General features: G+C 49.3%; 1 protein-coding gene across 1 annotated transcript; it reads right to left on the bottom strand.

The window, feature by feature from the left end:
* Positions 1-756: 756 nt before the first annotated feature.
* On the bottom strand, positions 757-27,977 carry ADAMTS13 (ADAM metallopeptidase with thrombospondin type 1 motif 13). The gene is made up of 32 exons (XM_030536019.1): positions 27,586-27,977; positions 27,242-27,308; positions 25,926-26,209; positions 24,412-24,553; positions 23,706-23,845; positions 22,716-22,799; positions 22,453-22,577; positions 21,430-21,576; positions 19,692-19,826; positions 19,240-19,390; positions 18,423-18,527; positions 17,646-17,797; positions 16,936-16,999; positions 15,931-16,057; positions 15,660-15,808; positions 14,922-15,042; positions 14,095-14,175; positions 13,634-13,815; positions 12,062-12,197; positions 11,085-11,214; positions 10,817-10,996; positions 10,071-10,260; positions 8,755-8,869; positions 8,251-8,380; positions 7,954-8,133; positions 7,365-7,544; positions 6,361-6,565; positions 5,428-5,776; positions 4,501-4,647; positions 2,436-2,612; positions 1,943-2,127; positions 757-1,705 (listed from the first exon to the last, which is right to left on the bottom strand). The coding sequence occupies exons 1-32, from the start codon at positions 27,658-27,660 to the stop codon at positions 1,547-1,549; spliced, it is 4,794 nt and encodes a 1,597-aa protein (XP_030391879.1). The 5' UTR covers positions 27,661-27,977; the 3' UTR covers positions 757-1,546.

Raw genomic sequence — 27,977 nt, 5'->3', positions numbered from 1 at the left:
AGGTGCATCTCTATATGCAAACCAAAAAATGTACTGAGCTGAGTCTGATCAGAAGGAATTAGTTTGGGAGGGACTCAGGGAAACTCCCACTCCACCCTTCACCCCACCTCTCTTCTCTCTAGCAGTTAGCGTTCAGTGATTCCAGAGCTGCCAAATCTCAGTCGTTTGGAAAGCGAGTCCCTCGGTGAGGATTTAATTTTATGGAGCAGTTCTTAAAGCGTTTCCCCCTCTTGCGAAGAGGGATTTTGCAGGGTGTTTCAACGAGGCTTTCCAAACGTCTTGTCTTCCTGGAAATCTTCCCATACCCATTAGAGACGGGAGGAAAGCACCTTTTAAATGTGGCGTTACAACTCCCACGATTTTATCATGCGTCTTGCAATATTTGGAGTTTTTCTTAAGGCCCCTGCTCCTGGAATCATGGGAGTGCATTAGAATTTCAGCTTTGGTTTTTTACAAAAGTTTCTGGCTCTCATGGTTGCAGAGAAAAGTTTGAAAACATAAACCAAGTGCGACCTAAAGGTTCAGACACCAGAAAACAATTAATAAAAACCCATCTTTTTTTTTTTTTGAAGCTCATGATTTTTAAGCCAATACCTTGACATTTGAGGCCTGACTCTCCATATGTGGAGAGGTTAATAAGCCTGGGACTTTTCAGTTTGGAAAAGACATGACTAAGGGGGGATATGATAGAGGTCTATAAAACCATGGCTGGTGTGGAGAAAGTAAATAAGGGAGTGTTGTTTACTCCTTCTCATAACACAAGAACTAGGGGTCACAAAACAAAATGAACAGGCAGCAGGTTTAAAGCAAACAAAAGGAAGTATTTCTGCACACAACGCACAGTCGACTAGAGTATATTGTGGCACCGAGTTCGTTATTAGCAGGACGAGTTCTCTACCTAAATATTGGGAAATACTATTATTGCTGGTGGACATGTAGTGCCCAATTCTTATTTATGCATAAGGCCCCTTTTCCACCATCCTGACAGTAAAGTGGGTATAAATGTTACGGTCCTTGTACACTGCCAGAGTGTAAAGGAGCATCAGGTCCATCAATTCTGAATGGTTTATCCATCCGCGACACACATTCGTATCATTGGCCAAAAGGAAAAATGCTACAGGGTTAAGCTGCTGACTTTCACTAACTGTTCTAATCTACATCTTCATCGGTGGAGGCCTAGGCACTGTGAGCAGACGAGACCCTGCTAACAAGGTGACATTAGATCACAGTCATCACTTGCACCTCAGTCTCTCAGTCATTCCTTTCAGACCGGCAAGTCGTCTCAGTACTAGTTGGGAGAGACAGGAAAAAATTTTTAAGAGAATCGTAATATTTGACGTCTATATAATGCCTTTCACTTGAGCATCTCCACGTGCTTTACAAATATTAACTGAACAGCCCTGTGAAGTAGACAGGGCTGTTCCAGAACTGAGGCGGAGAGGTTAAATGACTTGCCCAAGGTCAAACGATGAATCAGTGGCAGAGCTGGGAGTCCTGACTCTAATTGATCCACTGCTTCCCTGGCTGAGGAGTCCCTTGTTTCCATTTATCTGGGCTTTCTGACCCAGTACTCTGCTCGGAAACTGACACGATCCTCTGTAATGCCTTCATTAAATTCAATTTCAACCTGGCTCCCCGTCGATTCCCAGAAGAACAGCTGTTTCCCACGAAACACTGTTGTCTTCATGGCATTCACATCACGTATCTGAACAAAGAAAGGAATGAATCACAATCACATAGCAGACTGCCTCTTTCAAGCAAGAGCATTGTTTGTGCTATGCCTCAGAGAAGTGCATCACATTACACTGGTATAACTGAGATCAGAATTGACTCTATATGATTTCCAATGTGCTTTGAAGCTCGAATGTAGAAGCAAATTTCTCAGGGCCTGCGAGGGGAAAAGCGTGAGCTAGAGGTGCCCCACCCCAGGCTGATGTCTCACCGAGATGTAATTGGAGTGTGTTTGGTTGTTTTGAGTCCCCAGGTCCATGTAGAGGGCATGGATGGCTATGCGATACCGTGGAGCCACGTTGATAAAGGTCCGACATGCCACTTGTCGTTTTGGGTCCGGCAACTGTCCGGGATTCACTATTTCACCCCAGGGACCAAACAGCTGCACATCACAGTCTGAGATGGGGAAGCAGGTAGGAGAGAAAGCAATTTGGAACACTGTGTTTAGTACGTCCATACAAAATAAAGCATGCCCAGAAAGTTCCCTGATGCACTCCAGAAGGGGATCTCAAAGCATGTGCAAGCATCTTTCAGGGACTCAGCTTCAATATAGAAGGACAGCCAATGGAGACGACTGTACCCAACATTCAATATTCTGGGCCCTTTGGTCTCCATGGGCAGCCATGAACTACACAGTGAAACTCAGTGGGCCTTGCTTTCCCTGCCCCTGCCCGAAAGCCACAGTGACGAGTTCAACAAAGTACCTTGGTAATATTTTTTTGCGGCTGTTTTGCTGTTGTACTGAAGAACAACACCATTCCCTGGCAGCAGGAGGCGCTGCCTCACCATCAATGTGTTGGTCCTGGAGTTTATGGATGACACTGTCAGCTTCTTACAGCCTGTCCGCCACATCATCCGTTCAGAAAACAGCACGATCTCCCCTGAAATAAAATTCAATAGTGATAAAGGACCCTTTTACCGCAAAGTACTTTACAGAGAAAGTCTCAAAGATTAACATCTGTGAAAGAGCAAAAACGACCAGCGTCAAGGCAAGGATTGCACGAAGGGTGGTCAATGAAAACGCTTCCCTTAAGCAGAGTCTCACTCTCTGTGGCATAAATGGTGATAACTTTGAAGACACAGCCAAGGACAGACGTGAATGGATAGCAAAGGTGGAAACCCTTTGAGGAAGACAGATGCAAAAAACTGACTGGAAAAAGGACCAAGCATCATGCCAAGTCCTCAGCAGGAGCCTGCACCTTCCCATGTGACATCTGTTTGAAATCTTGCGCCTCCTGGATTATTAAACTATACACCTACGTCAGAACACACACGCTGTCGTGACGGCACAGTCGGATACGACAGGCGTATACTTTACAGATCTAAGAAATTGCTTGAGAGACTAACGCAATGATCACTTCACCCATCAGTGAAATGCAGCACCTCTGGCATGGAACACAGCAGCTGTTTAACAGCACACAACAGCGCCATGTAACAGTTCAAGAAAAGAAGTGAAGAAGAGTCAGGTATCTAAATGAAACCACAAGGATATTTTAAGAAGCAAGCTTATAATTGTGCACACTGGAATCTGGCAAGGAGGCTGTCGCTAATACCTTGCTAAAAAGGGGCTCTGAACTCTTTAATGACCACCAGTGGCCAGGACCTTGATTTCATGTCTCATCTCAAAGCTGGAGTCACTGTCACCAAGGCCTGTGCTCCATCGTGGCCCTGCAGTCATTTCTACATTAACACTAATACACAACGCACTTTATTAAGATAGTTAAAAACATTTAAGTAGCACCACAAGTTATCCAGGGCTTTACAAATATAAATATGACGTGGTCTCTGCTCTGAACATTTTCTAATCTGTGTAAGGCAAGATAAACAAGAACGAAGAGATCAATTCAGGAGAGATTTAGGGATGGGAGGATTCTTGATCAGGAGAAGAAATCTTAAAATCAGAAGCAGCGGTTTAGTCAGTAAATGACTCATTGCCAACCCTAATAATTCACTGTCTAAGGCACTGCTTGTAAAGTATGTAAGACTGTTCTACATAAGAGCTATTGGGTTGGACTTAAACATTTCTATATATCTGTGTGCTTTATTTTGAAAAACTGTTTTATAGTATTTCCCAGTAGGTAGTCATCTGTAATGACAGAATATTTGATGCGTTCTGGTTCCAGGCAGTAAATGAACTGCGCTGGGGAGCATAAGACCTGTGATTCAATGAGAAGCCCCTGGGGGAACTTACACTTATATCATGAGAATCTCAGAACGCGCGTACGTCCTTGGTTTTTAGGCCGAAAGGGGCTGTTACGATCATCTGGTCTGACTTCCTGTGTCAGACGGACCACGGAATTCCAACCCATATTTCTTACATCTAGCCCTTAGCTCGTCCATATCAGCCATGAAAGTGATTTGATTTACTTTATTAGCCTGCACAGACCCCATCGTTGCAGCATCTGGGCCCATCGCACATGAAAAGCATCACTTTATAACAGACCAAAATGGGCAGTAATTTTCACTCCCACCCTGCCCCACCATGCACGTACCTATCACCAGTCAAGGAAGAAATCAGAAAAAAATCGGGAAAGAAAAGGCGATGCCTTAGTTTAGTCCCACCTGGCAAAGATAAACCTTGCGTAGCATTTCAGGGGCGAACGCGCTTGGGCTGGTCCACAGCTGGAGACCCTCTATTGAGAACACCCTGGTGCCTGTTCCCAACAATGGACGAGCAGGACTCCCAGCAAACGTGTAACAAGGAAGAGGCAGGCGCAGGGTTCTGCGAGTCCCCTGCCAGGGATGAGCTCTGCTGGCTCTGGAACGTACCTGCACTGCAGTTTAGCGAGCTCTCCAGCACCTGGACCGTTACCACTTCCCCCAAGGGGCGTCCGATGGAAACCGTGCAGTCACTGACCTGCAGGCCGGTCATGTTGATGACCCCGGTGGAGTTGAGGAAGAGCCTCCCACAGACACCTGCGCAATAAAACCAAAAGCACAGACGCCGCGGATGAGTCAGTGCAGCAGGAGGAACGTACCCCACTGACACCACTCCCTATACATCGTGGCACGTGCACCGTACTGTCTGCAAGCTCCTTGGAGCAGAGACTGCGATCACTGTGCCTAAACACGTGCCAACAGTGCGCTTGACCTCTGTACAAGACACACAGTAAGACAGTTTGTTGCCCTGAGGTGCTTGCAGTTCAAAGAATGCAGGAGGCCCTGGGAAGAGAGCTGGTGCTCGTAACTCCCTTCTGATGGGTAGCCCATGGCGCCTGGAAGGCGTGACCCACAGCAAGACTTTCAGTGAATCCGCTCCGATTTTTCAGTCTGCAGCAAACCTGAATCAAGGTGCGTACCGGGGGCTTCTGGCTTGTGCTATGACTGTTCCACGCAGCTCCTAGCGAGATGCTCTTCAGAGCAAAGCAGAACAGGTGAACTCTGAGCAGAACTTGCCCGTCACCAGAACCACTAGCCACACCAATATGCTGTTCCCACTTGGGGCTTTCACCCTCCTGAGCTGGGAGGGAGCTGCCCTGGATCTGAGCTTGCTGTGGGCCAGAATTAAGCTCGGCAATGAATTTCATTTGATTTTCAATGATCATGTGCCTGGAATCTGAAGTCTTGACCCAGACAAATTTCCCGCTGGAGTGCTCCCCTGCTCCCTGCCAGAGCACTGCCTGAGTGCGGGAGGACACTCAGACCCCTGGCTGGAGTACTGGCTAAGGACATCACCCTAGGGAATCACCACCTAACTGTACGCTTCATCAGTGTCCTCCTCCCCCGCTGAAAGCTCCTCAGGGCGTTTGGGTGCAGGAGCCAGCACCCTGGTTGGAAGACGATCCAGGGCTTTGTATTCTGGCCTCTCAGGATAAATGGTGGCTGCTGTCGTTGTCGTGTTCATAGCTGAGGTTGGTATCTGGTGTTCTGATCCTGAGGACCCATCCACCGCAGGCTGTTCAGGACAGGGGTCAGCAGAGCAGCCACGCACCGTGATGGGCTTGGGGGAGCGCATGCAGAAGACGGGGTTCACGTGCTCGTGGGTTTTCGGATTGAGGCAGAAATCCTGCCGCATCTGAATGCCGTTCCCACACGACGCTGAGCACTGCAGCGGAAGAAATCCAGAGGCCTTTATAAAACCAGAGTCAGGTTTCTATGCAGGGGGAAGGAGGTTCAATGGCTAAAGTACACATCAGGGAGCAGGGAGACCTGGGTTATAGTCTGTCCCACTGATATTGGCCAACACATTTAACCTCTACGTCCTTGAGTTTCCCCAGTTGTGAAATGGAGATTATAGTGCTGAGCCACCTTACCGAAGGACCCTGAGACCCACAGATGTATCGATACTCGTGCACAATAGTGATTAGGTGGGTGTCTGACAGGGGAAGGGTTTGACCAATGTTCAGAAAAGACTTGCATGGAGCACATTGCCCCAAAACATGCAAGGGCCATTTTTAAACAGCAGCAAAGACCAGAAGGCGAGCAACCTGGGGGCTGCACAGATACCCTGCTCGGTGAGGGAGAGAGGAAGGAAAGATGGATGACATCCCTAGGAACAGTTTGGTATTTTGATGGATGCTAACACCATGCAGTGTGTGAAAGAGGATTTATTTCTCCTGGCATTTGCTATGAAGCCAGAGGGCTGCACGGCTCCTGCACCTAGGGCTGCGTTAGAAGGGTAGCAGATACCTCTGTCCATTCGCTGAAACCCCATTCGTAGGAGCACATTCTGATGATACAGGGGATGCTGGAGAGAGGTTTCTCTGCCTCCGGACACAAACTCTCTTCCAGCTTGGTCTCTAGGCCTTGGTGGAGCTGGACACAGGTGATCAATTGCGGGGCTACGCCGAGCCCACAAGAAGAGGAACACGAACCAGTCGCTGTTACTTTCCATCTGATCCAAGGGGAAGGAGAAAATTCAGTGAGGACTGATGCCCCTCCTCCCACCAGCCCCTGCTAACATGCTCACCCTGAGACTTCCTCATCTTCCCACTTTCCCAGTCATCCATCGACTCCCTTCCTGAGCCACATGCACACTGCAGCCTGGGGTCATCCCAGCTTACCGTGGCGCCAATCCATACCTGGAACAGTCAGTCCCTGTGGCCAGGTTAGAATATCTGGGGCTAGGGTGGAAGTGGGTCCCCTGAAAGCTGCAGAGCAGCATCTTCGGGTTTTGCCGAAACCCCATGAGCTCAATATTTGCATGGGTGTTCACAGTATGTGCATCACAAGCCCTTTCCCCTGCCCCGCAGGGAGACATGTATGGGCTGAAATGAGTCAAGATCTGGTCATCTCGTGATATTTCCACCCCCCTGGAACTGACATATCCTGAACAGACCAACTCTTGTGTTATTTCAGCCCAGTAAACAGCCTCCTGCAACATCAAAAACAAAGACAGATACTAGAAGCCACACACCCTCCTAGCCAGCCTGTGCTGAACATGCTTCTGCTACCACCCTGCCATGCATCTCTGTCCTGAAGTTACGGGGTCAGAAGTGACTGGGGAGTGAGCACCCTTCACCCTTTCTCTAGAACACAAAAGCACTTTGTCTCCAGCTTCTGGAGAGTGACAATCCAGAGGTCCCCTCTGTAACCTGGCTCCCCGACCACACTAGGTTGAGTCCATGGCACTTTTAAAGACACAGCCTCTCCCCCCAGGCACACGCGGTCTTGGTGAGTGCGATTATAATGACCTTGGAGGGCACGGCTCCAGATTACACAGCTCCTGCTCGTCTGGGCGAGGCAAACCATGACACTGTGCATCCGCTACAATCTCTTCTACCTTGTCCCCAGCCTCCCTCGCACAGTACAGCACCCTGCGCAGCACACCTCCTCCACAGCTTACGCTGCACGAGTCCATTTTGTAATGCCACCTGGGAACAACGCAGCCATCAATGAGTGACTCCACCCCTCAGCCAGCCAGGCCCCGGCCATCAGTGAACTAAGGTGGATTTTGGGTCCAACCTCCAAAGAACTAGATCCAAAGCTTTTCTTAATGGGCTTATTTGGGAGATTTGCCTGCAGAGGCTATCAGCCCTATAAGACTACAGCTGATTGTCCTTTAGTTCACATAGTAGATGCCTGGGGTACTGGAATGTCTAAGCACAATTTAGGTGGTAACTGTGGCGTCCACTTTTACAACCCCAGATTTGTTACAGCGGGAGTCCTCCCCGCTCCCAGGTAGTGAGGTATCAGGGGTACTGGGCTAAGATTTCCCATGGCAGATAAGCACGCAAGGGCTTCATTCAGTTATACCCAGGCCCTAAAGCAGCTAGCAGTTACCTTGCTGGGCACGGATCAGTGCCGCACTCCTTGGTGCTGTCTGGCCGGGGCATCCTACCACATTTGGAATGAGGAAGAGGACGGGTTGTATTTCCTTCTTGTCGTACACAGCGAAGAGACAGTGGTATTCTCCCTCCTCCACAGCTCACTGGGCATGCAGCCAGCTCCTTCACCTCCCAACTAGGGGGGACAAGAATGAAGAGAACATCTGTACCAGGACCCACACAACACTTCCCCTGTGGGAAACAGCTGACCCCATCACTGGGGGCTGACAGTGAAAAGAGACCTGTCTCGTAACTTGGAGGGCACAGCCTGGGATTGCAGCTTTCCAGCCTGCTCGCTGGCTTTGGCACTTGGTTGCAATGTTTCTCTTGGGTTTCTTCCTTGGTCTCGAAAGCCACACACACATAACGAAGCTGGGCCACACCTAGAGGGGAAGGGGAGACAGTCTGATAGCATGGCATGGATGCGGCTGTTGAAACAAGATCATTTATGAGAGCAGCAGCCTCGCGCTGGAGTTCAGTGCTGTTTATAGATCAAGCAAGCTCTGCCTACACTCCCGGAACCTTCTATTAGTGCCAGCCTACTCTGGATTCAAACCAGGAACGTTACCGGGGAAGGCTCTGCATCCGTGCTCCAAGCCCCGAGCCCCTAACTCTTCCAGACTCTGTGTACTTGTGACCACAGCCACATGTGCACCCCACTCCTCAGTGGTGAAAGGTTAATTGCACGAATGCACGAGGCTGTCAAGCTCATCCCCAGAACAAAGAATATTTCTGTGCAGTGTCACAAGCATCTCACCTCCGCCACAGGTCACAGTGCATTCGCCAACGAGAGGGCTCCAGACATGCACCGAGCGATTTCCCTTCTGGATACTCCCAAATGGCACCAGCTCTTCCCGAGAGGGCGAACTGTCCTGCTTCCAACAGAGCAGCAAAAGACAAGGGACTGGCAGCTGCTGCTCGCCCAGGGCCTGAGCCAAGCTCAGGGGAATCAAGGGAGTCTTTTCATTCGTGTCAGAGGGCTCTCGACCATGCCCACAGCACCTGTGATCTCTCTCACAGACAGTTCCCCACACTTCCACTGGAGCAGGGGCAGATTCCAAAGTGGTGTGCAGGGCCGGACCCCCAGGACTCCCCCTCAGTGACGAAAGCTGGACCCCCAGGACTCCCCTTCAGTGATGCAAGCTGTGCGTCTAAGACCCCACAAGAATCTCCCTCTGAGACTGAAGAGAGACAGATTTGAGCATTTTCCTTTTAACTATTTTAGTGGGACACTGGCCTGTAGATTTTAGTGCTGGCGAAAGGCGCCCGACAGCCCTGGAGGCCAAACCCTGTATTTATCCCACATAGTGGTAGCAGCACGGGACATTTCCCTCACAGGCTCAAGGGACATTTCCCTCACAGGGTCCCACCAATAAGGCTGAGCCGTGTGGGGAGAGCCCCTCCAGACTTCATAGCCAGTAAGTCTCTGGTCCCTTGGCTGAGACTGCCTACATGGGCACCTCTTGGTTCCCACTGTGGGGGTGGGTCTCTGACGTGGACACACATTGTCTCTGATCGCTGACCTACCTTAGATAGTCATAACTTTTAGTCATGCCTCACCCAGGCTGGCTTAGAACCAGTGACCTGCAGGGGACAGTCTCTGCACCCCATTAACAATCCCCAGAGTCAATCAACTCCCCCTCCAGCTTCTAGTTTCCTTCTGCAGCCCGTTTGCGAATGCCAGGCTCCCTCTGACAGATGGCACCGCGGGTTTCTTTACTGGAGGTGATTTCATGAGGGGACACTCTCTGTGACATACACTAAAGCATTTCCGCCTCTGCTTTGCTGGGAGCAATATGGCTGCGTGGGAAGGGTAGCGGGTGGGATGATGTCCAACGGGGGTTAGCCGGCCCCTCCCAGAATTAAATCCCCCCTCACAAAGCCTGATGAACCCGGCAGCATTATCTAAGGTGAGCAAGGCTTCCTAAAGTGACTACATGGGACTCTGGACTAACAAGCTGTTCTGTGTGCATAACACCCTCTCAACCTCCAGCAGTAAAATGGTCCTTCCCAGCCTGGATCCCCCACGGGCCAGTGCATGAGGTTCCCCATTAGCCAGGCCAGGGTACTCACTGTGTTCCAGCCCAGAGGACATATGTTAACCACACATGGCACAAAAGCGAGAGGTTTCTCTTCCGCCGGGCACAGGCTGTCGTCTACTGTGGTCTCCAGTCCATCAAGAATCTGGACACAGGTCACGTTCTGCTGGGTGACTCCAACCCCACAGATGGCAGAGCATTTGCCCGGCTCAGATTCCTTCCATCTACATAGGAAATAATAGCACCACTCAAGGATCTCCAAGCACTTTAATTAGCACTATGAATCAGCTGACCCTCACACCACCTTCAGGAGGTAGAGATTACTACTCCCATTTCACATGGGGGAAACTGAGTCACAGAGGGGTGAGGCGATATGTTCAAGAAGTAGCACAGCAAGTAGTGGCTGAGCTGATTCAAGAACACAGGTGTTCTGGCTCCCAGTCCCCTACTCCTGCCTAGACAACACTTAGACCTTCTCCCAATTAAGAGCCGTGCTGCTGGGGAGAACACTTGGTCTCTGTGATTGGAAAGGAAGGGCAAACATCCCCTCATGGCTGAGTCCCCACACTCTCAGCTTGAGGAGCGTTGCCCCCGCAGGACGCACTGTGACAGGCATAGTAACAGAAATGGTTACGTGGCCCAGGCAGGAACAAAGTGCTCTCAGGAATGATGAATATGCAATAACCCACCCTGACCACGGGACTGTCACACAAAACAAGGGGAGAAAGAGTCAATGATTTATTCCCCCCACACACACACATTCAAGGGCCTCTGAATTACCTTATGGGACATGGCTCAGTGCTGCATGCCTTGGTGGAGGCAGGTTTGGGAGAATCCGTGCATTTGGAATCAGGAAGAGTCAGGATCAAGCCCCCTTCTTTCTTCACACAGCGAACCAGACGCTCCATCACTCCACCCCCACATGTGGCACTGCAGGGGCCGAAGTCCCCCACCACCCAGCTGTGAAAGGACAAGAGCCAGCTATGCCCATCTCTAGTGATAAGAGACTTTAGCTTAGTGGTGGAAAAGGCTGTTCAGGAATACTCACCCTTGTGGGCATGGTGCCATGGCACAGGGCTCCTGCCTGGAAGGGGGCTGTGGAGTCTCCAAGCACAGCTGATCATCTGTTATTTCATTCCTGGTCTGGTCAAAGCAGGAGTGATCGACCTGTAGCACCCCTGGGAACAAAAGTTCAGTAAAATATTAGAACCGCTATTGCTGAGTCCCCCAGCTGAAAAAAGGAAAGGAAATTCTAGGCTGATTTATGGGCTGGTCTTTGCTCTTAAAGAAAGAAACTATGAGTTCCCTTTGTCCAATAAGACAGAAGTGAATCCCCAAATGTGTCAGAGAAAGAACAAATATGGGAATTCAGCCCTTATATACACTTTAGAAACTCTATTTCTTACATGAGTTTCATCTTGAAAGATTTTAAAGTAACTTTTTCACGATCAAGAGGAAGGTTCTAAAAGAGAAGCTGTTCAACTGTTAGCCCGGTTCCAAAACAGAAAGAAAAAAAGTTTTGTGCAAAAAAATTCATCCAGCTTTAGATCAGACATTAAGGAATAATTTGGTTTCAGTATTAAGACACTTCACTAGCTCTAAATCATAGACTTGATGGACTTTGACCAAATTCTTTAGCTGGGGTTTATAACCAAATGCACAGCCACCTTCTTAGAATCCTCTTTGGAGTTTATAAGGGTTGGTTATATTGAGTATTAATTTGAGGATTTAATTCCAATTCATTGTTGAGTCTAGCTGGTTGATTCGATCATGATTTGATAGCTGTACTGCTACATTCTTAGTTTAAGTTAATATTAGTAATAACATCTTAGATCTGGCCACTTTTTAAAATTTTAGTTTGTTTAATAAGTTTTAATGAAATGTATGAAAGCGATAACCAGCGTATTTCTTTCAATATGCAAAATGAGTCCAGAAGGTTTGAAGACTTAGGTGGATAGCAGCCTGTCAACCGACAAGCCTGAGCAGCTTCCCCCAGTTAACCATTGGTTCTCACATCAGCCTCACCTTCCCCACAGCTCACCGAGCAGGTCCCGAACTGAGGAATCCACACATGTGTCTGTTTCTCCTTTGGTATAAAGTAGCTGAAAGTGATGTCTGGGTTGGTGACATCTCCATATTCTTTCCTATACTTCCTATAAACCTGGGAAGGAGAAGAGCGTAGAAATCTAGAGCTTAACCCAGGTCAGCATGGTGGTGTGTACGCAGATCAAGTCAGAGGAATGTGTCTGAGTACATGGAGAGCAAAGATGGAACCTGGGTGCAAGATCTGGATGTGGATTCCAAACACTCCAATAGCCGGGGCCTCTTTTCATACTCACCTCTAACAAACACCTGGTTGTACCCATGCCAATGGAATTTCTGTCAGCCAGTCCGCATGCTGGAGAGTTTATTAGTATTCCCTAATAAAAGTTTCTGAACTCAGCATTCTAAAAATGGTTCAGAGTTAGGACATAAGGCCTTAAAAGAACTTCTCAACCAATCAGCTACCACTAATAGAAAGAATCATGGCAGTGCTGGTTTCTGATTAGCCACAAGTACAGTCTCTGGTCCAATTGCGACACTTCCTTTTTATATGGTACAGGCAATCAACTCTTGCTGCCCTACTCAGAAGTCCCTTACAGACAAAATAGCATCATCTGTATTAAATTCTTTCCCACATCTTTGACTGTTCCCTGTTTAATTCCACAATTTATAAATTAACTGAAACCAATAGTGTCTGCAGCCTCTTCATTATCCTTGATTATCACTTCTCATTCTACTGTAGTGCTCGTGAAAGGTGCTGGGTCAAAAGCCCTGGAGTGTGACCACCTCTGTGTGTTACAGCACAGGCAGGGACAATCTTTTCTCCCGCTGCTGCTCCCCACCAGCACCCGCCCCCAACTCAGAGGGTCTGCCTCTGATGGCAGTAGAGTTCCTGTGGCCAGTTCAGCCCTCTTGCCTCTGCTGGGACAGCCAAGTAGAGCAAGCTGTAGTGGGAGGACTTACGCTGTGAACACCCATCCACTGGGCACTGAATAGACACTATGAAGCCAATGCTCTTTGTAAACATTTCAAGTTAACACTGGGTCTATTTATCACTTCCAATCATTCAAACTCAGATTAAGTCTGCCATAAAAACCAAAACCCAAATCTGAATTCACGTTCTGATAGGGACATCCCTCTTCTGAGTGGCTTTGCCTCGGCACATGTGTGTCTGCCACTGGAGCACGAACCTCAGTAACGAATGATGGGAATTGCTTAATTAGAGAAACAGCCTTGTAATTCCACCAGGTTTGTTCCTGGAAAGGGAACCGACCTCTTGCATCACAAGGGAGATTTGCTGCCAGGATTCCGCTGTTTTCTCCTTTCTTCCCCCATCCAGCCTTCTCCTACGTCTACAGAAAACCCACAAGGAACATGTGCTCAACCATTTCCAAGGACAAGGAGACCATCACCAGCATGGAGCTCAATTTCTGCTGCTGTGGGGGAATCAGCAAAGCCTCAACCACCGCCAGACTCTGCCTTGCAGGTCTTAGCCCTGAGCCATGCAGCCCAAAGCCAGTTCTGGCTATCCCCTTTCCAGCCCTATCGAGCTACCTGTATCTCAATGTCCTCTTGGGTTGGCCCATCGACATGGACTTCCTCCAGGCTTGGCAGGTTGTCCTCAGTGAGAAACACCCTGTATTTGATCTGGTTGTCCTCTATTACCGACGGATAGGTGGTGTTCAAGGAGATTCTCTCCTTCCCGGCCACCACATACCGACCTTGGACCTTCACAGCTAGAGAAGCAACAGTGGTAGTCAGGGCAGAGAGGTATTATGTTTCACAGAATCAACTAGAGACAATGGCTTCCTTCTGTGCATCCACTAGTGACCTCTCCAGTCTATTTTAAACATCCCAAGCAATGGAGCTTCCCCCACTCTTCTACAGAGAGTACCCCACAAGTGATGAGATTGCACCACCAGGACCCTTCACCTCGGCTGCCTTTTCTCAAGACCATCTGCATGTTTGGGGGCACAGGAACCAAACCGGCCCGGTAGCCTTCCCATTATACTCACCCAAATGTGTGAAGAGCGGTTTGCGATTAGTAACGTAGACGAGGGTGGTATTGCGAGGCAGGGCTAGAAACGTAACATACTCTGGGAAACGAACACAGAGAAGACGCAGTCACATTCAGTTCTGCACCTTCTGTAAAGAGTGGGGGGATTTGTAATTACAGTCCTTGCCCTCACAGTGCACCTTCCGAGGATTTCAAAGCACTTTACAGACAGTAATTAACCCTCTAAACTCCCCTGCATGGTAGGTATTATATCGCTATGCTGCAGAAGGACAGGCGGAGGCACAGAGAACTAAATTCCCCCCGGTATCACTCCACTGACTTCAGAGTCACCCCTGGGAAGAATAGAGCCAAGAGAGCTTAACTGAATCAGTGGCAGACCTGGGAACATGGCCTCAGCGTCCTCCACTCTGGCTACCAAAGCCCTCCGCTCACTTTCAATTTTTAAAAATACCCTCCAGAGAAGTCTATGTGAGGGTGATGGCAGAGGCGAGCTCAGACAGATCAACATTTTACTGCTCAGGCAGCCCCCCTGTTTTACAGAACTTAGCTAAGCCGAGCTCTCCCCCCAAGGCCAGAGTTCAGGATCCCTGCTTGTGGCAACAAGGGAAGCCACATTGCAAACGGCTCAGCAGGGAATCACGAGCATTAATCTCATCAGTCTCCATCTCTGACAGCCTCCACCAGTATATTCCACACAAAACCGAAACAAGCAAAACCACATCCAAGAAGCTGCATAGGGACAGCACAGAGCTTGGCATCTGCTTTGGGGGCATCCGGCAACCGAGCTAGACCCTGATGTGGAGAGCGGAGCTGAGGCTTGCAGACCTTTGGCTTTTCCTTCTGTGTAAGAGCCGCTCACTCTGGTGCATGTGGCGTTGTCTCCCCCGCACACCTTGCAGGAGTCCATCACCATCCCAGAGTCCATCCTGCCGTCACAGCCGAACACCTGAGCAAAGGGTAGAGCCACAAGACCGGCTTATTCTGGGAAGAAGGGGAAGTGATCAAAGTGGCATTTCCTGGGTTACATTCTTTAAGCTACCCCAGTGAGCACAGACACACATGGGCAGAAGAAGCAAGCGCAGATGGTGGTTACAGCATGGCTTTTAGAGTCAGGATTCTTAAATTCTATTCCTCATTTTGCCACTAACCCCACTGTATGACTCCAAGCAAACCTCTCCTGGAGGAGAGTTAGGTCTGTCTAGGTCTGCCCACTTACCTTAACAACATATATAGCTATGCGAGGTGAATTGATAACAAGGGTATTTCAGTCTCGTGCATCAGGGTATAAGCTGATTGCTGCACTGGTCAGGAAGGAATTACACACACATGTACTATACTGTATAATCAGGGTTGGTATTGAAAGCACAAGCGGGATACTCAGTTAGTTAATCCAAAAGTCCAAACAACCCTAACAAATCCTGGTCTTATAGAAGAGCTAGCCTCAAAAGTTTGGGTCGCAGTTTGCTTGTTCCTCAAGGAGGTGGCTCCTTTGAGACCATTTAGAGCCTATGCCTGAAGCTTGGCCTGGATCCACCATCCGCTTGCGGGGAGGAAAATCCTTACCCTGCAGCTGCCCATCACGCACAGATTGAAAGCCGCTTCAGCTCTGTAGTTGCTCTGCTCACACCTGGTTCCATCTGTGAAACTGACTCCACGGCTCACCATGAAATTCTTCTCCTCTGCCTTGCACATGTGTTTGCACAGGGTATCCCCTGGGGTGACAGACACGGTGAGAAAGGCAGAGTTACTCAAGCAAAAAGGCACAAGAGAGTCAATGGCACACTGGGGGTTCTCTTTCCCAAAGGAACTGCGCTTTCTCTCTCTCTCTCTTTACCTTTGGCATAACCAGCAGCCAACGTCCACTTATAAAAAGACGGGACTTTTGGAATGAGATACAGCGGCTTTACATTTGTCGCTGCGCACTGTTCAGCCATGAACGCCAACTGGGAAGTCAAACAGGCCTATGGAAGAGGGAGAGTATTATGCAAGGAAAGTGAAATGGAATAAGAGCAGAATCCCAGGAACCACTTCACCCACTACCTAAGTGCAGCCACCTCTGGGGTGAAAAGCAGCAGCCGACAAATAGAAAAACAGCAAATGAAGAAGACTAGCCCATTGAAGTGAAGTTGCAGGAGAAGTTGGGGAGGAGGAGATGGGCTAGGAATGGGAGACAGATGGTTTGCAGATGATGTTATCTTTCCTACTTATCCAAAATAAATGTCTGGGGCAAATGTGAACAATACAAGCATGGCCCCTGTTGAGCACAGCCCTGCACTGACAGGACTCGGGGTATGTACACTGCAGCTAGAGGGGTAAATCTTCAGCTCGACTGAGCTTCAGTTTGATTGAGCTATCATGCTAAAAGCTGCCGTGTTGCCATGATGACACAGGCAATGGGACAGGCCGACTGCCCAAGTACAATCCCGTCCAAGACCCTAGGTCAGTACTCAGTGACCCTAGGTCAGTGGCTAACACTTGCTGTCGCTCACACTTTCATGGCCACTTCCATGCTAGAGCTGGGAATTACCCCTCCCTCCGAGTGCCTGGCCAGCTCTGTCAGGGGTCCCAGATAAGATCTTTTATTCCACATTGATGGGGCTAGTCAGTTGTTAGTCAGTAATTGGCCTCAGTGACAGTGGAACAAATACCTGTCTTGTCACACAGATGGAGACTCCATGACCAATGCTTGGTTTCCTTCTCAGGGAAATCAATTGTTTCAGCTCTGAAAGCTGTGGCCCTGGATGGTACAGTTCTTAGAGGGTTAAAAATGGCGTATAAACTGACAGTGCGTTGCTTGGCCATGTGTGTGACGCCTGCGGAGCGAGAGAAGGCAGCCTACCTGCGTATTGCACATCTCAGCCTGAACGCCTGCTCCCCTGCACTCCTGACCCCCGAAAGCCGGCCTGAAAACAACAGACATGTGGGTCCGCAGGCAGCCAGGCGAGAGGCTGGAAGAGCTGCCCCACAGTGAGGTGACAGAGGATCCTATTCATCCAAATACACAGGATCCGGGAGTGCCTAGCTGCAGCACCAAGATCTGGCTCGTGGACAGCCACACTGAGCCAGCTAATGAAACGACAAGTACATGGGTCAGTGATGCAGCCAATCAGTGGAGCGACGGGGGGCGTGGATCAGCGTTCACGTCGCACTCCCAAGCCGGGGAAGCTAATGACCCAACCAACAGACCAAATTCAGTGATGAATCCTGGTCATGTGCCACCTGGGGCACGCTGCGCATGTGCTAAGAAGAAGAATGGAGCAACACAGGGATCGAGGCACTGAAAAGACTCATCTGGACAATGACACACCTGGGCAGTGGAAAGGCAACAAGACCTGAGAATGATACACATGGTCAATAGAGAGACAAGGAACTTGTTACACTGGCAAAACATGCAGCACGTCCTAAGCTGGGTACAGCGCAGGATGCCAGCCCACGTTTAAATGGACTCGAACATGTTAAGTGGAAGCGTGGACACTTTGGGCCTGCAAACAGCTGGAGGACCCTGCGAGCACCTCCAACGGCGCTTCCGGGAAAGAGGAAAGTCTTTACCTGGGGTTATTACAGAGTCGTCTTCTCGTTACAACTCCTCCTCCACAGCTGCGGGAACAAGCAGTGAGGGGGCTCCAGCTGGACCACTGCCCATGCACCACTGCCCCAGGGTTCAGCTCTTCCAGGGAGCTGCAGCGTCCCTTGGAGCACCACTGCAACCCAGAACACCACAGGGATCAGCAACAGCGTGCCCCAGCTAATACTGCAGGGAGCTGGGGGGGCTCTGCCCCTTCGGCTGGGAGAAATGCAACTGGAAGGGTACTGTATCTCGTGCCTCAGTCGCTCCCCTGTCTGGCACAGGAGGGGAGGGGAAGGAAATTGGACCCCAAATCGCGAGGGGAGGAGCTGAGCGAGGCATCTTCTCCTCCAGCTCTACCTCCCGTGGGGGACAAACAGTGAAAACATCCTAGGCCGATAGTTTATTTGATAACGGGTTCCTCAGTCCAGCAGACAAAGGGATAACCCGGTCCAACGTCTGGAAAGTGACACCAGAGAAATTCAGATGGGAAATAAGGTGCAAACTTTTAACAATGAGGTTAATTAACCCTTGGAGCAATTTACCAAGGGTGGTGGTGGATTCTCCATCACTCTTCAGACTTAGCTCTCTACATAGGAAAGCTCATTCATCCCATTGTACCAGCCATCCACTATGCCCTGTAGCCACCCACTCTGCCATCCAAACATCCAGTGTGCCCTACAGTCACCCACTGCCCCATCATGTGCCTGGCAGCCACCCACTCCCACCTCCAATCTTCGCAGCACCTGAAGACTCTTTACCTTATTGATCCCACACTCCGTCCCATCCAGAAGGGGAACAAGAAGGCGGGTGCAGCTGGTCTGGTCAGCCCGATGGGTGTGGCAAGAGAGAACTCTGCACATGTCCTGGGAGGGCAGGGAAGCCAGGCTGCTCAGTGTGTGCCCGAGGCTGCTGTGCCAGTCACTCAACCTGAGCTGCCGCCCCTATCTCACCAACATAGGACCCCCACGCCTCCCAGCCAGAAGACTGCAGACCATGGTAGATGGCCTCCATAGGCCGGGCCATGGCTCTGTGTGTGCTCAGCGCTCACAGGATACCAGGGAGCAGCAGCAAGACAAGCATGTCTTACCCACACCCACCCACCCGCTTCCTTCTAGCAGGAAGCCAGCACCTGCTCTCTCCCTTCAAATCCCAAGGGCTTAGGCAATTTCCTGAGCGTCTCCATTTCGAGTGGAAAGAGATGAGGCCCATGCTGCACGTGGCAGGCATTGTAGGTGCTTCCGTGACTGGCACTGCCAATCGTTATGGCACAGGACGCGGGTCGGTCATGGCAGCTGAGGTTTGCAGCCGGATTAGTGTTTCCTTGTTAAAGAGACGCATTAACAATGCTGCGATTGGCCTGCGAACAGCAGGGAGCCACACAGTCTTGTACAAGGGAGGGGCCAAAGGGGATCCGGAGAGCAAAGAGATGGAGTAGAACAAGAGAGGGAAGAGGGAGAGCTCCTCTCATTGCCAGCCCACCCCGCCGCTGTGCCACCACGCCCATCCCAGCTGCAGGACTTCAGGGGTGGCCGTTACCAGCCAGAAGCACGAGCCGGTGGAAAATGTTGTACCTACAATGTCATTCCTGGCAAAGGTGCAGGCCATGGCTGCGCTCCCAAAGGCTATTTTACACTGCTCGTCTGCGCCATAATATAAGCCAGGCTTCCACCCGGGGATGCTGCCTTCCAGGTCTGGCAGATCATTCAAGCAGCTTGCTTGGCCTGTCCTGGGAAAACCACAAGAGACATTGCTTTCCTGCACACAGACAGCAAGGACATGCACATACGCTAACACAGGCGCAAGGCCTTCAGTCTGGGAGTTCATTACCGGTGTCCCAGGAAACATGAGCATTGTCCTAGGCTCAGAGAGGTCTGCTCTCTTCACCACTCGTTCACTCCAAAAATCAACAACCCCCCGAGGCGTTACAGCGCCTCACTCTCCACGAGTCCCCCACCTTGTTCCTTGCCTTTCTCCTCCCCCCAGCGCAGACATGCAGATGAGCACGGAGAACAGCTGGTTCCTTCTACCTGAGAAAGGCAAGGAACTGCTCTCTGCTGCACTCCGACCAGACCAGGTCCACGCTGTTGCGGCTGCCTTCGGGGCCCATGACGTTGCCCCTCCCATTGCACCGGTTTCCTTCGCCATCGTGTTGGAGTCCAAAACTGCCGCAAGAGATCGGAGGGGGGGGGGAATTACTGATATTATCCAGCTGATCTCCTGGTGTTAAACTGTAGGAACCTAGCACAGTTTCAACCCCGGCTGGGAGTCACCACTCCTGAGTTCTATTCCGGGAGCACGTGAGTGATCTTGGCTAAGTCACTCCCGTTCTCTGTGCCATAGTTTCTCCATTTGTAAAAGGGGGTCAATAGTATTTCCCTGCTACGTGGCAGCGGTACGAGGCGTAATTCATCATTTATAAAGTGCTCTCAGGCCAATGTGAAGAGATGCAACGGGAGGGAAGTGCAAAGCATTAATTAATATTGAAGTTTCCACTGCGTTTTGTTCTCATTCCATCTCCCTCCCTTTCCCCACAGAACACCGCGCTTTCTCTTGAAGAACACTAATGCTTACTGGATACTATTGACATTACATTAGTGCCTCTAGGCCCAGTCAGGATCAGGACCCCCTTGTGCCTGGCACTGTCCATACACCTAGGAAAAGATGGTCTCTGTGCTGAAGAGTTTACACAGGCTAAGAGGCTCAGAGGGACGAAGGACTGGGGAAAGGGTGATGAAGAGGCTCCATTATACCTGAGGCTGATGGAAACGTTTGAATGTGAATGACGTGGCTCAGGCAAAACAACGGGCCAAATTCACCACTGGCATAAATGAGCACAGGCCTGCTGATGTCACCAGAGCTGCACAAATTTACACCAGCCAAGAATTTGGAGCAGGGATTATAAATCTCAGCTTCTGTTTTGTGTTTTTCTACACCACCGGTCTTCCCTTCGTTATTCCTCACCCCACCCACAGGTAACTCACTGCACAATGTTCTCGTCACTACGTACCGCCATGACACCGGGAGTCACCACCATTCTCTGGACCGAGACCCCACCACATCGATTAGCAAAGGTGACCTGTGGCCTCTAAGGGGCTGGAATCCAGCTAGTGACACACACTGAGCCGAGGACAGAGGACCCTGTGCAGAGTGTTGAGTATCTCCTGAGGTGATGAGTGCCCTCAGCTCCCAGTGAAGACGATGGGAGTTAAGGGAGCTCAGAACCTTGCAGAATTGGGCCCCTCGTTCCCATTCCTTCTCTCCGGAGTTGGGTTTCAAGCAACCTGAGCAGGGCTGTCCGTAGGCATACGCAGCATATCTGGCTGCGTAGGGCACACGAAAATTTTGCACCGATGCGGCGCATTCTGCATGAGGGAGAGGGCATGGGGCTCTCTGCAGGGAACTGTGACTCTCCGTCGCCATGAGGCAGGCTGGGGGGCTCGGTATCCTTTGCTGCCTAGTCCTCCCACCCTGGGCTGTGAGCCTGGGCTGACGCAGTGTCTGCTACGTACAAAGCTTGGTGTGTGTCAGCAATGGGGGGTGTCTTCTGGGGGTCCACAGCTGGTGGTGCTGGCTGTGCCCCAAGTCGGGCATAGGGGCACCAGTTTAATAAAACCATATAGGGCCTCATAAATCCTAAGGATGGTCCTGAACCAGCACCGCCCGAGGTGACTTGCTCGCTCTCTGAACTCAGCTTGCAAACAGGGGCCGATTTTCTCTGAGTGAAAGGGCTGACACTTCGCGACTCTCTGGGTCTTGCCCTCTGACCTGTGCCCGATCTCATGGGCTATGGTGACTCCCAAGTCGAAGCCAGTGTCCTCGGTGATAATGCAGCTCCAGGAGGAGGAGCAGGCTCCCCCCAGCTGGGTGACTCCGCGCAGCTGCTTGTTTCCATCGGGTAACTCCAGGTCAAACCTCAAGGAAGGGTGAGACAGGTGGGGGGAAAACGGGAGAGCAGATTGATTAGGATTAAAAACCCAAGCTGTGAACACTGTCCATTGAAAATGTCTTTAGCCTCTCCCAGCTCAACCTCACACCAGGTATTTACCACCCCCTTTCACTTTGATACGTGCATCTCCCCGGGGCTGAGATGCTCAATGAAGGCTTCTCTGAGTACCTAGAACCTGCTCAGGTACCACCCTCCCCGGCACGTGTTGATTGGATATAACCCTGTCTGCAGGAGACAGAGATACAAGAATCCCCTCGCTGCAGAGAAGAAGAACTAAACAACGACATTACATTCAATGGGAGATTGTCGGGTGTCATTAGCTACAGTCAGTTGAGAATAATGTGAGCCTGGGAGCCAAGCGAATGTGTGAGTCAAACGAAATCTCTGTAGCTGGGGAATTTCTCTATAACAACCACTGGGTTTCTGCCTCTTCTCGACTTTTCTGCCCTCCCATGAGCCTCCCATGATCATGCAAACATTGCTGGGGACGCAGGTCTCCGCTGGAATTGTGCTGAATCCAACACAGCTGGGCTGGGATATTCCTGTTAACACTGGGCTGAGGAAGTGGAACTGTTGAGCTTTCAGCCCCATCTGTGCTCGGGGAGCTGGTGGGTGCGGACATGCAGAATACCTCCCTCCTCCAGACCAGGGGAACAACTGGCATGAGGGCATTATACACCACAGCAAGCCACCCGGAAGGAGAATTGTAGGGCCCCTCTCCAAAGGCTGCACATTTTCCTCCCATCCCATCTGAGCACGTCCAGCAGTTGCTGCGGTTTGCCTGATCCTGCCAGCCTGACCTCACGTCTCTAATTTCCCCTCAGTCAGGGGAGTTCTGTTACCTGGTCACATACAGGACAAGGTCAGCGTGCAGGGGATCTGAGTCATTCTGAGGGTTGACCTTCTTGCTCCACTCGCAGATACTGACCAGCGAGGAGGTGATGTTTGTGGTGATGTTCATACCCACCTAAAGAGAAGGCACATTTTCATATGCCTTCCCTTTAGTGGCCCTGTCACAGGCTGGCTAGCCCTCTGGGGGGAGCTGCACTCAGCCTCACCTGTGACAGACCCTTCTAAGGACTTTGAACAAACCCCCATTTTCTACCTCTGGTTCTGTCAGGACCATCATTCTCATCAGGTGAACCCTGAGCTGAGCTCCCAGCGAGGCATCTCTCAGCAGCTCGGCACCCTGTAAAAGGAAAAACAGGATCCAGAAGGAGTTTCATAATGAAGATGCCGGTGTGACTCCTGTCTGTGCCCTGCACGGACGCTGAGGCCTCCCTACACATACTGAGGATCTTCCACCATCCCAGCTGGATGCACTGCCAAGGTGACACACCAGGTAATTATAAAATCTGCAAATCACCAGGGAAAGAAACAGGCAGATGCATGAAATCTGCCCATTCCAAACAGAACCAGGATTCATCTGAGAACTAAACTCAGTGGAAGCCACAAAGTCTGTCCACTAATGTGTACTAGATTTAACTAATAGGATTAAAAGCCTCCTGGAGAGAGAGAACAAGGGATTTCACAGGATGTGAAAATGAATGTCAAGACCCCTCCAAGTCCCCTAGCCCCTGCCATCCATATGAAAACACAGTGGTACGTTCCTGACCGGAGCAAGGTGGGCAGTGCTGAAGAAATTAATAATGGAATGTTAAAACCCACACAGTGAAATGATAGATCAACTCAAATACAGCCCAATCCAACACCCACTGAAATCAATGGGCACTGAAGGATAAACTCCTAATGCTGGAGCCAGCACCCAAACAGCTACTAAGGAAATTAAGGGACACATTTTCCAATTGAGGCTTTAAAGCTGCACTCCCCGCATTTGCGAATGCCTCCTTTCTGCTTGCAGCTTCCTGCATGAGGGTACAATGGCCCAGGCAAAACAGGTGAAGTAGTTGCTTTGCACCTTCGTCCAGTATTCTCTACGTACCCAGGGGAGAGGCATTCCCACTCACTTCTGTGGAGGTCCTTCCAGAACATTTGGCTAGGGGCTTAGCCAGATGTCCCACCAGAGGTCCCTTCCAACACAAGCCACCATAGGCTCAGGAAATGTGGCACTGAAATCAAATTGAAAGTCACTCACGATGTTCAGGTTGGTAAGGATGTACCTCTCGGTGTCCTCTTTGTGGAACTGATAAACATCAGGGCCCACTACCACCAGCAGCTCCAGGTGCATGATGCTCCCCTCTGCTCTTTTCCAGAGACGAGGAGAAGACTTTCTTTCTACAACAACGTGAGGGAATACAAGGGAGGTTAGGATGGAAGAAGGCATGAAAGCCCCATGGGTCCATCCCAGCCTATTGAACACTGATGAGCAATACATTGCTTCCCCCAGACACTTAGCTAATTCTTGTCTGCCCTGATTTCTAGTAGCTGCTGCTGCCACTCTTGGTAATTTATCATGCACAAGATATTTCACCTACATACCCTGAGTCCTGAGCCATCCTCAGCTAAGTTCGTATCTCTTTGCTCTTGTGTTGGCAGTAACTGGTGAGTGACAAGGCCATGCCTATCTGACCAAGATAACTCCTGAGTCCTTACTGAGGCTATATGTTGTTTTAGCAATGGTGAAAGCAGACAGGAGAGTGGTAGAATGCAGCTCGGCCTCTTCTCCAAGGCACAAGCAGTGCTCCTGGACTACACAGGTCTCAATGAGAGCATCATTTACACGTTGTGACGGCAATAAGTCCTGCCCTCACCGTCACTCATGCAACCCCACTGACTGCAGGCAAAAAGAGAGGGCAGAATTGGGCCAGTGGTTCCTCTCGTGACCCCGAGACATCCAATACCTCCTATCATCCTTGTCCCTCTCCCTGCCGCTCTGAAGATGATGTGGGGTCTGGGGAGGCTGGGGTCTTCCAACACATTCAGGTGTTTGCTTCTCACAGGCCTGATGTGAATCTTTTCCTCGTTCACGATGATGGCCCCTTGCTAAAGAAAGCAAAATCCCACCCCTACGTTATTCCAGAGGCATTCACCACCAAGAGAAAGTCACAGGCCACCTTTCCTCCCGCTCTCCCCTTTACCACCAAGATTTCCCAAATAGGTGCTGCACCCAGGCAAAATTGAACATGTTTGGCACATCAGGATGCAAAACCAAAGGCTTCCTGTTTGTTTGTGATCAGTAGAATCCTACTAGGATCTAGGAGGGAGTGTAATCTAATGGTTAGAGCAGGGGACTGGGTGTTAGATTTCTTATAGTCTGTTTCTGACTCCACCACCAACTTGCTGTGTAATTCTGGGTGATCCATTATCCTCTCAGCTTTCTCATCTATAAAACGGGGTTTCAATTACCTTCCTCAGGGCAGTGTGACACTTGGTTCATTAATGTTATAAAGCACTTTCAGATCCTCATTGGAAAGGATACTAAATCAATGCTAATTATTATTATTGCCATGGAGTACCTCACACATCATCGGGATCCCCCGTTATCAGAAGGTTTTGGATGAACACCAAACTGCCAGGTTACCAAAAGCTCTGAAAAATGAAGCTACTGGAGGCTCCGTGAGGCAGCATTGGGATGACCAAAAATAAGTGTTTTGAGACCTTCCTCCCTTTGAGCAGGTTTAAGGGGAGCGGCTTATTTCTTTCTTTGCCTGTTTCTAAATTTTCTCGTGGCAGAATTTTGATCCCATACAATGTACTGAATTGCAAACCCTTCAGAGCAATGACAATGACTTTTCTGGACTCTCTGAAATGCCTTCCCAGTGCTCTCTAGCAAGGAGAGATGGTCCCAAGCCACAGCACTGGATCAGAAACCCTTCAAACTCTGGGGGAAATTGGGATTTGAACTTCTCAGCTCAACCTCACTTCTGTAAAACTGATCTGAACCCCCTGAGACCTTGAAGGAAGTTTGGACCCAGCTCCAAATTTTTGGGCTTTGGACTCAGCACCATCAATTCATCATCAATAAATAAAAAGTAGATCCCCTTATGTTTTCGAGAGGGCAGGGCATTTTCTTCCATTCCAAGCTCAGGGAGAAACTCATCCCTAGACAGAAAGGCCAGCACCAGCCAATGCACCACATAAGTTCCACTTCCACCCCAAGCATTCTTCACAATGCCATCAAGGTCAAAGTGGAACTTTTATGTAGCGCATAGTCCTCGCACTGGTCCTCTGCACAGGAATGAATTTCGCTCTAACCTCTTATTTCTGATCTGACACTTTGCTTTCTAGGCACTTGGGTCTTCACTCTGAGACAACTAACCAAGTGCACATGGCAAAAGGTCCTCGGTCATTAGTGGTTGTAAATGTTGTAAATGCAGCGGACGTTTTGATTTCAAAGTCTATGCTGCATACTCACCAGCTGCCCTTCGCAGTATGTGACTCTACATTCAGCCCCTGGAGGGCACATTACTTGTCCACTGGCAAAGCAGGCGCCTGGGAATTGCTTTAGCAAACTAACGGAGGAGTTCAGCTTTCGATCGCTCACGAAGGAAGAGGAAAGAAAGACGTGGTCCTCTAGGAATTCAAAGGCGTAGAGTTCTCCCCAGGCCCTGAGAGAGCAGCGTTGAACTTTACAAGATTTTGGTTCAACTTGGTCCTCTTCACAGGGACAAGCTGGCTGAACAATAACAAATTCCGGTACTGGAAGAAATACCAGAAATTACTTGGATTATAGACATGCTTAACAGTAACAATAATGATGCGTGGGAAAATAAATATAACTATCTGTCTGTCCAAAGAGCCTTTTCTCTTTAATTATGTCACTGACCCCAGTCCTCTGTGTTTTTATCAACCTCAAAACTAGGGTGACCAGATAGCAAGTGTGAAAAATCGGGACGAGGGTGGGGGGTAATAGGAGCCCATATTTTAAAAAGCCCCAAATATCAGGGCTGTCCCTATAAAATCGGGACATCTGGTCACCCTACCCGAAACTGACGATACATCATCTTGCAGCTACAGCATAGAACTGGTGATCAGGAGGTCCAGGTTCTCCTATTAGCACTGAAACTGACTTGCTGTGTGAACTTGGTCAAGACTTGTAACCTCTCTGTGCCCCCATTTCCCTATCTGCATATGGAGACAACAATTTACTTGACAAAGAGGTAAGGTATTTTGAGTTCATCAGATGTAAAGCATTATAGAAGTGAAAATTATTATTGCTAGGCACTGGACAAACATATAAGTACACAATGTCCCAGCCCTGAGAATCTTGCCTAAATCTAAACAGTACCTTAATCCTGAATTGTGATCAATCTAAAAGTATTTATATTTTCTTGAAATGTTTATTAAAAAACACTTACATAAAATCATCATTATAGTCTACACTCTCGTGCCCAGTTGATCTGGATTTGTTCCAGGGTTATCTAGAATCTTTTGTTCTATGAATTGTGCACTAAAATAATAACAATGTGCAGAAGGAGAAGTGGAACAGAAAAGAGCTAAAAGAATTACTGGATTGGATTTCCAAATAACAGACCCAATTCTGCAAACACTTACACACTTGAACCAAACTACTCGCGTGAGTAAAGTCAATCACAAGCATAAGTGTTTGCAGGTCAGATCAGGGCTAATATCAATAAAAGTGTGTGCTTACTGATATCAAATATACAGTATCAGAAACAAATTTACAAACATGACACATTACAAAATTCAGAAGGAAGAAGGCTTGCATACCATCAAGGACTGCACTGGTGCCAAAATAAGAGAAAATGTCTTCTGGATCCAACGCCTCGAGAAATTTCTGCAAAAAGAAAAATAGCAGCTTTACATTTTCAAAGCAAAAACAAATGGAAATAAAACTTTATTCATCACCACCCACCCTGCGCACATCAGCAATTTAACTATTATTCGTTTAATGTTGATGTCTTTAGTACAGAATGATCACCCAGAGGAGATGGTTGTACTTTCTTTGATTAGTGGGGCTTAATACATTTTGGTTTGAATGCACATTGTCCTATTTCCATAGAGAGGGGAAAATAACATTCTTGCAATCTGTTCTCTCTGGAGGTCAGACTTACCTCTTGGAAAGCTGCTGGCCAGCAGAATCCCAGAGGGATCACTGCAAAAGCTAGGAAAATTGAATTGATGCTCATGTTGAAGGAACTGCTACTGACACTGGACAGCAAAGGCTGGCCTGGGGTGATTAAGATGTTTAGCCCAAGACATCACATGGAGCGGAAGTGAAGAATACATAGTTTAAACAAATAAGAGTTGATCCACTGCAGAGAGGGGCAGCTGAGGGGGAAATCAGTTGCTGCAGGAGTTTTTACAAGAACAGCTGTAGAGAGAACACTTTTGCGCAATATTTGCAATTTTGTTACAGCCAAAGAGCACTGCAAGAATAGAAACTTTGAGCCAGTTTTAACAGCCAAGTAAACAACAAGTAAAGAAGCAACGGGGGTGGGGGGGA

This window comes from Gopherus evgoodei, chromosome 16 (assembly GCF_007399415.2).
Source record: "Gopherus evgoodei ecotype Sinaloan lineage chromosome 16, rGopEvg1_v1.p, whole genome shotgun sequence".
NCBI classification, from domain to species: domain Eukaryota; kingdom Metazoa; phylum Chordata; order Testudines; family Testudinidae; genus Gopherus; species Gopherus evgoodei.
This window is presented reverse-complemented; position numbering and strand designations above follow the sequence as displayed.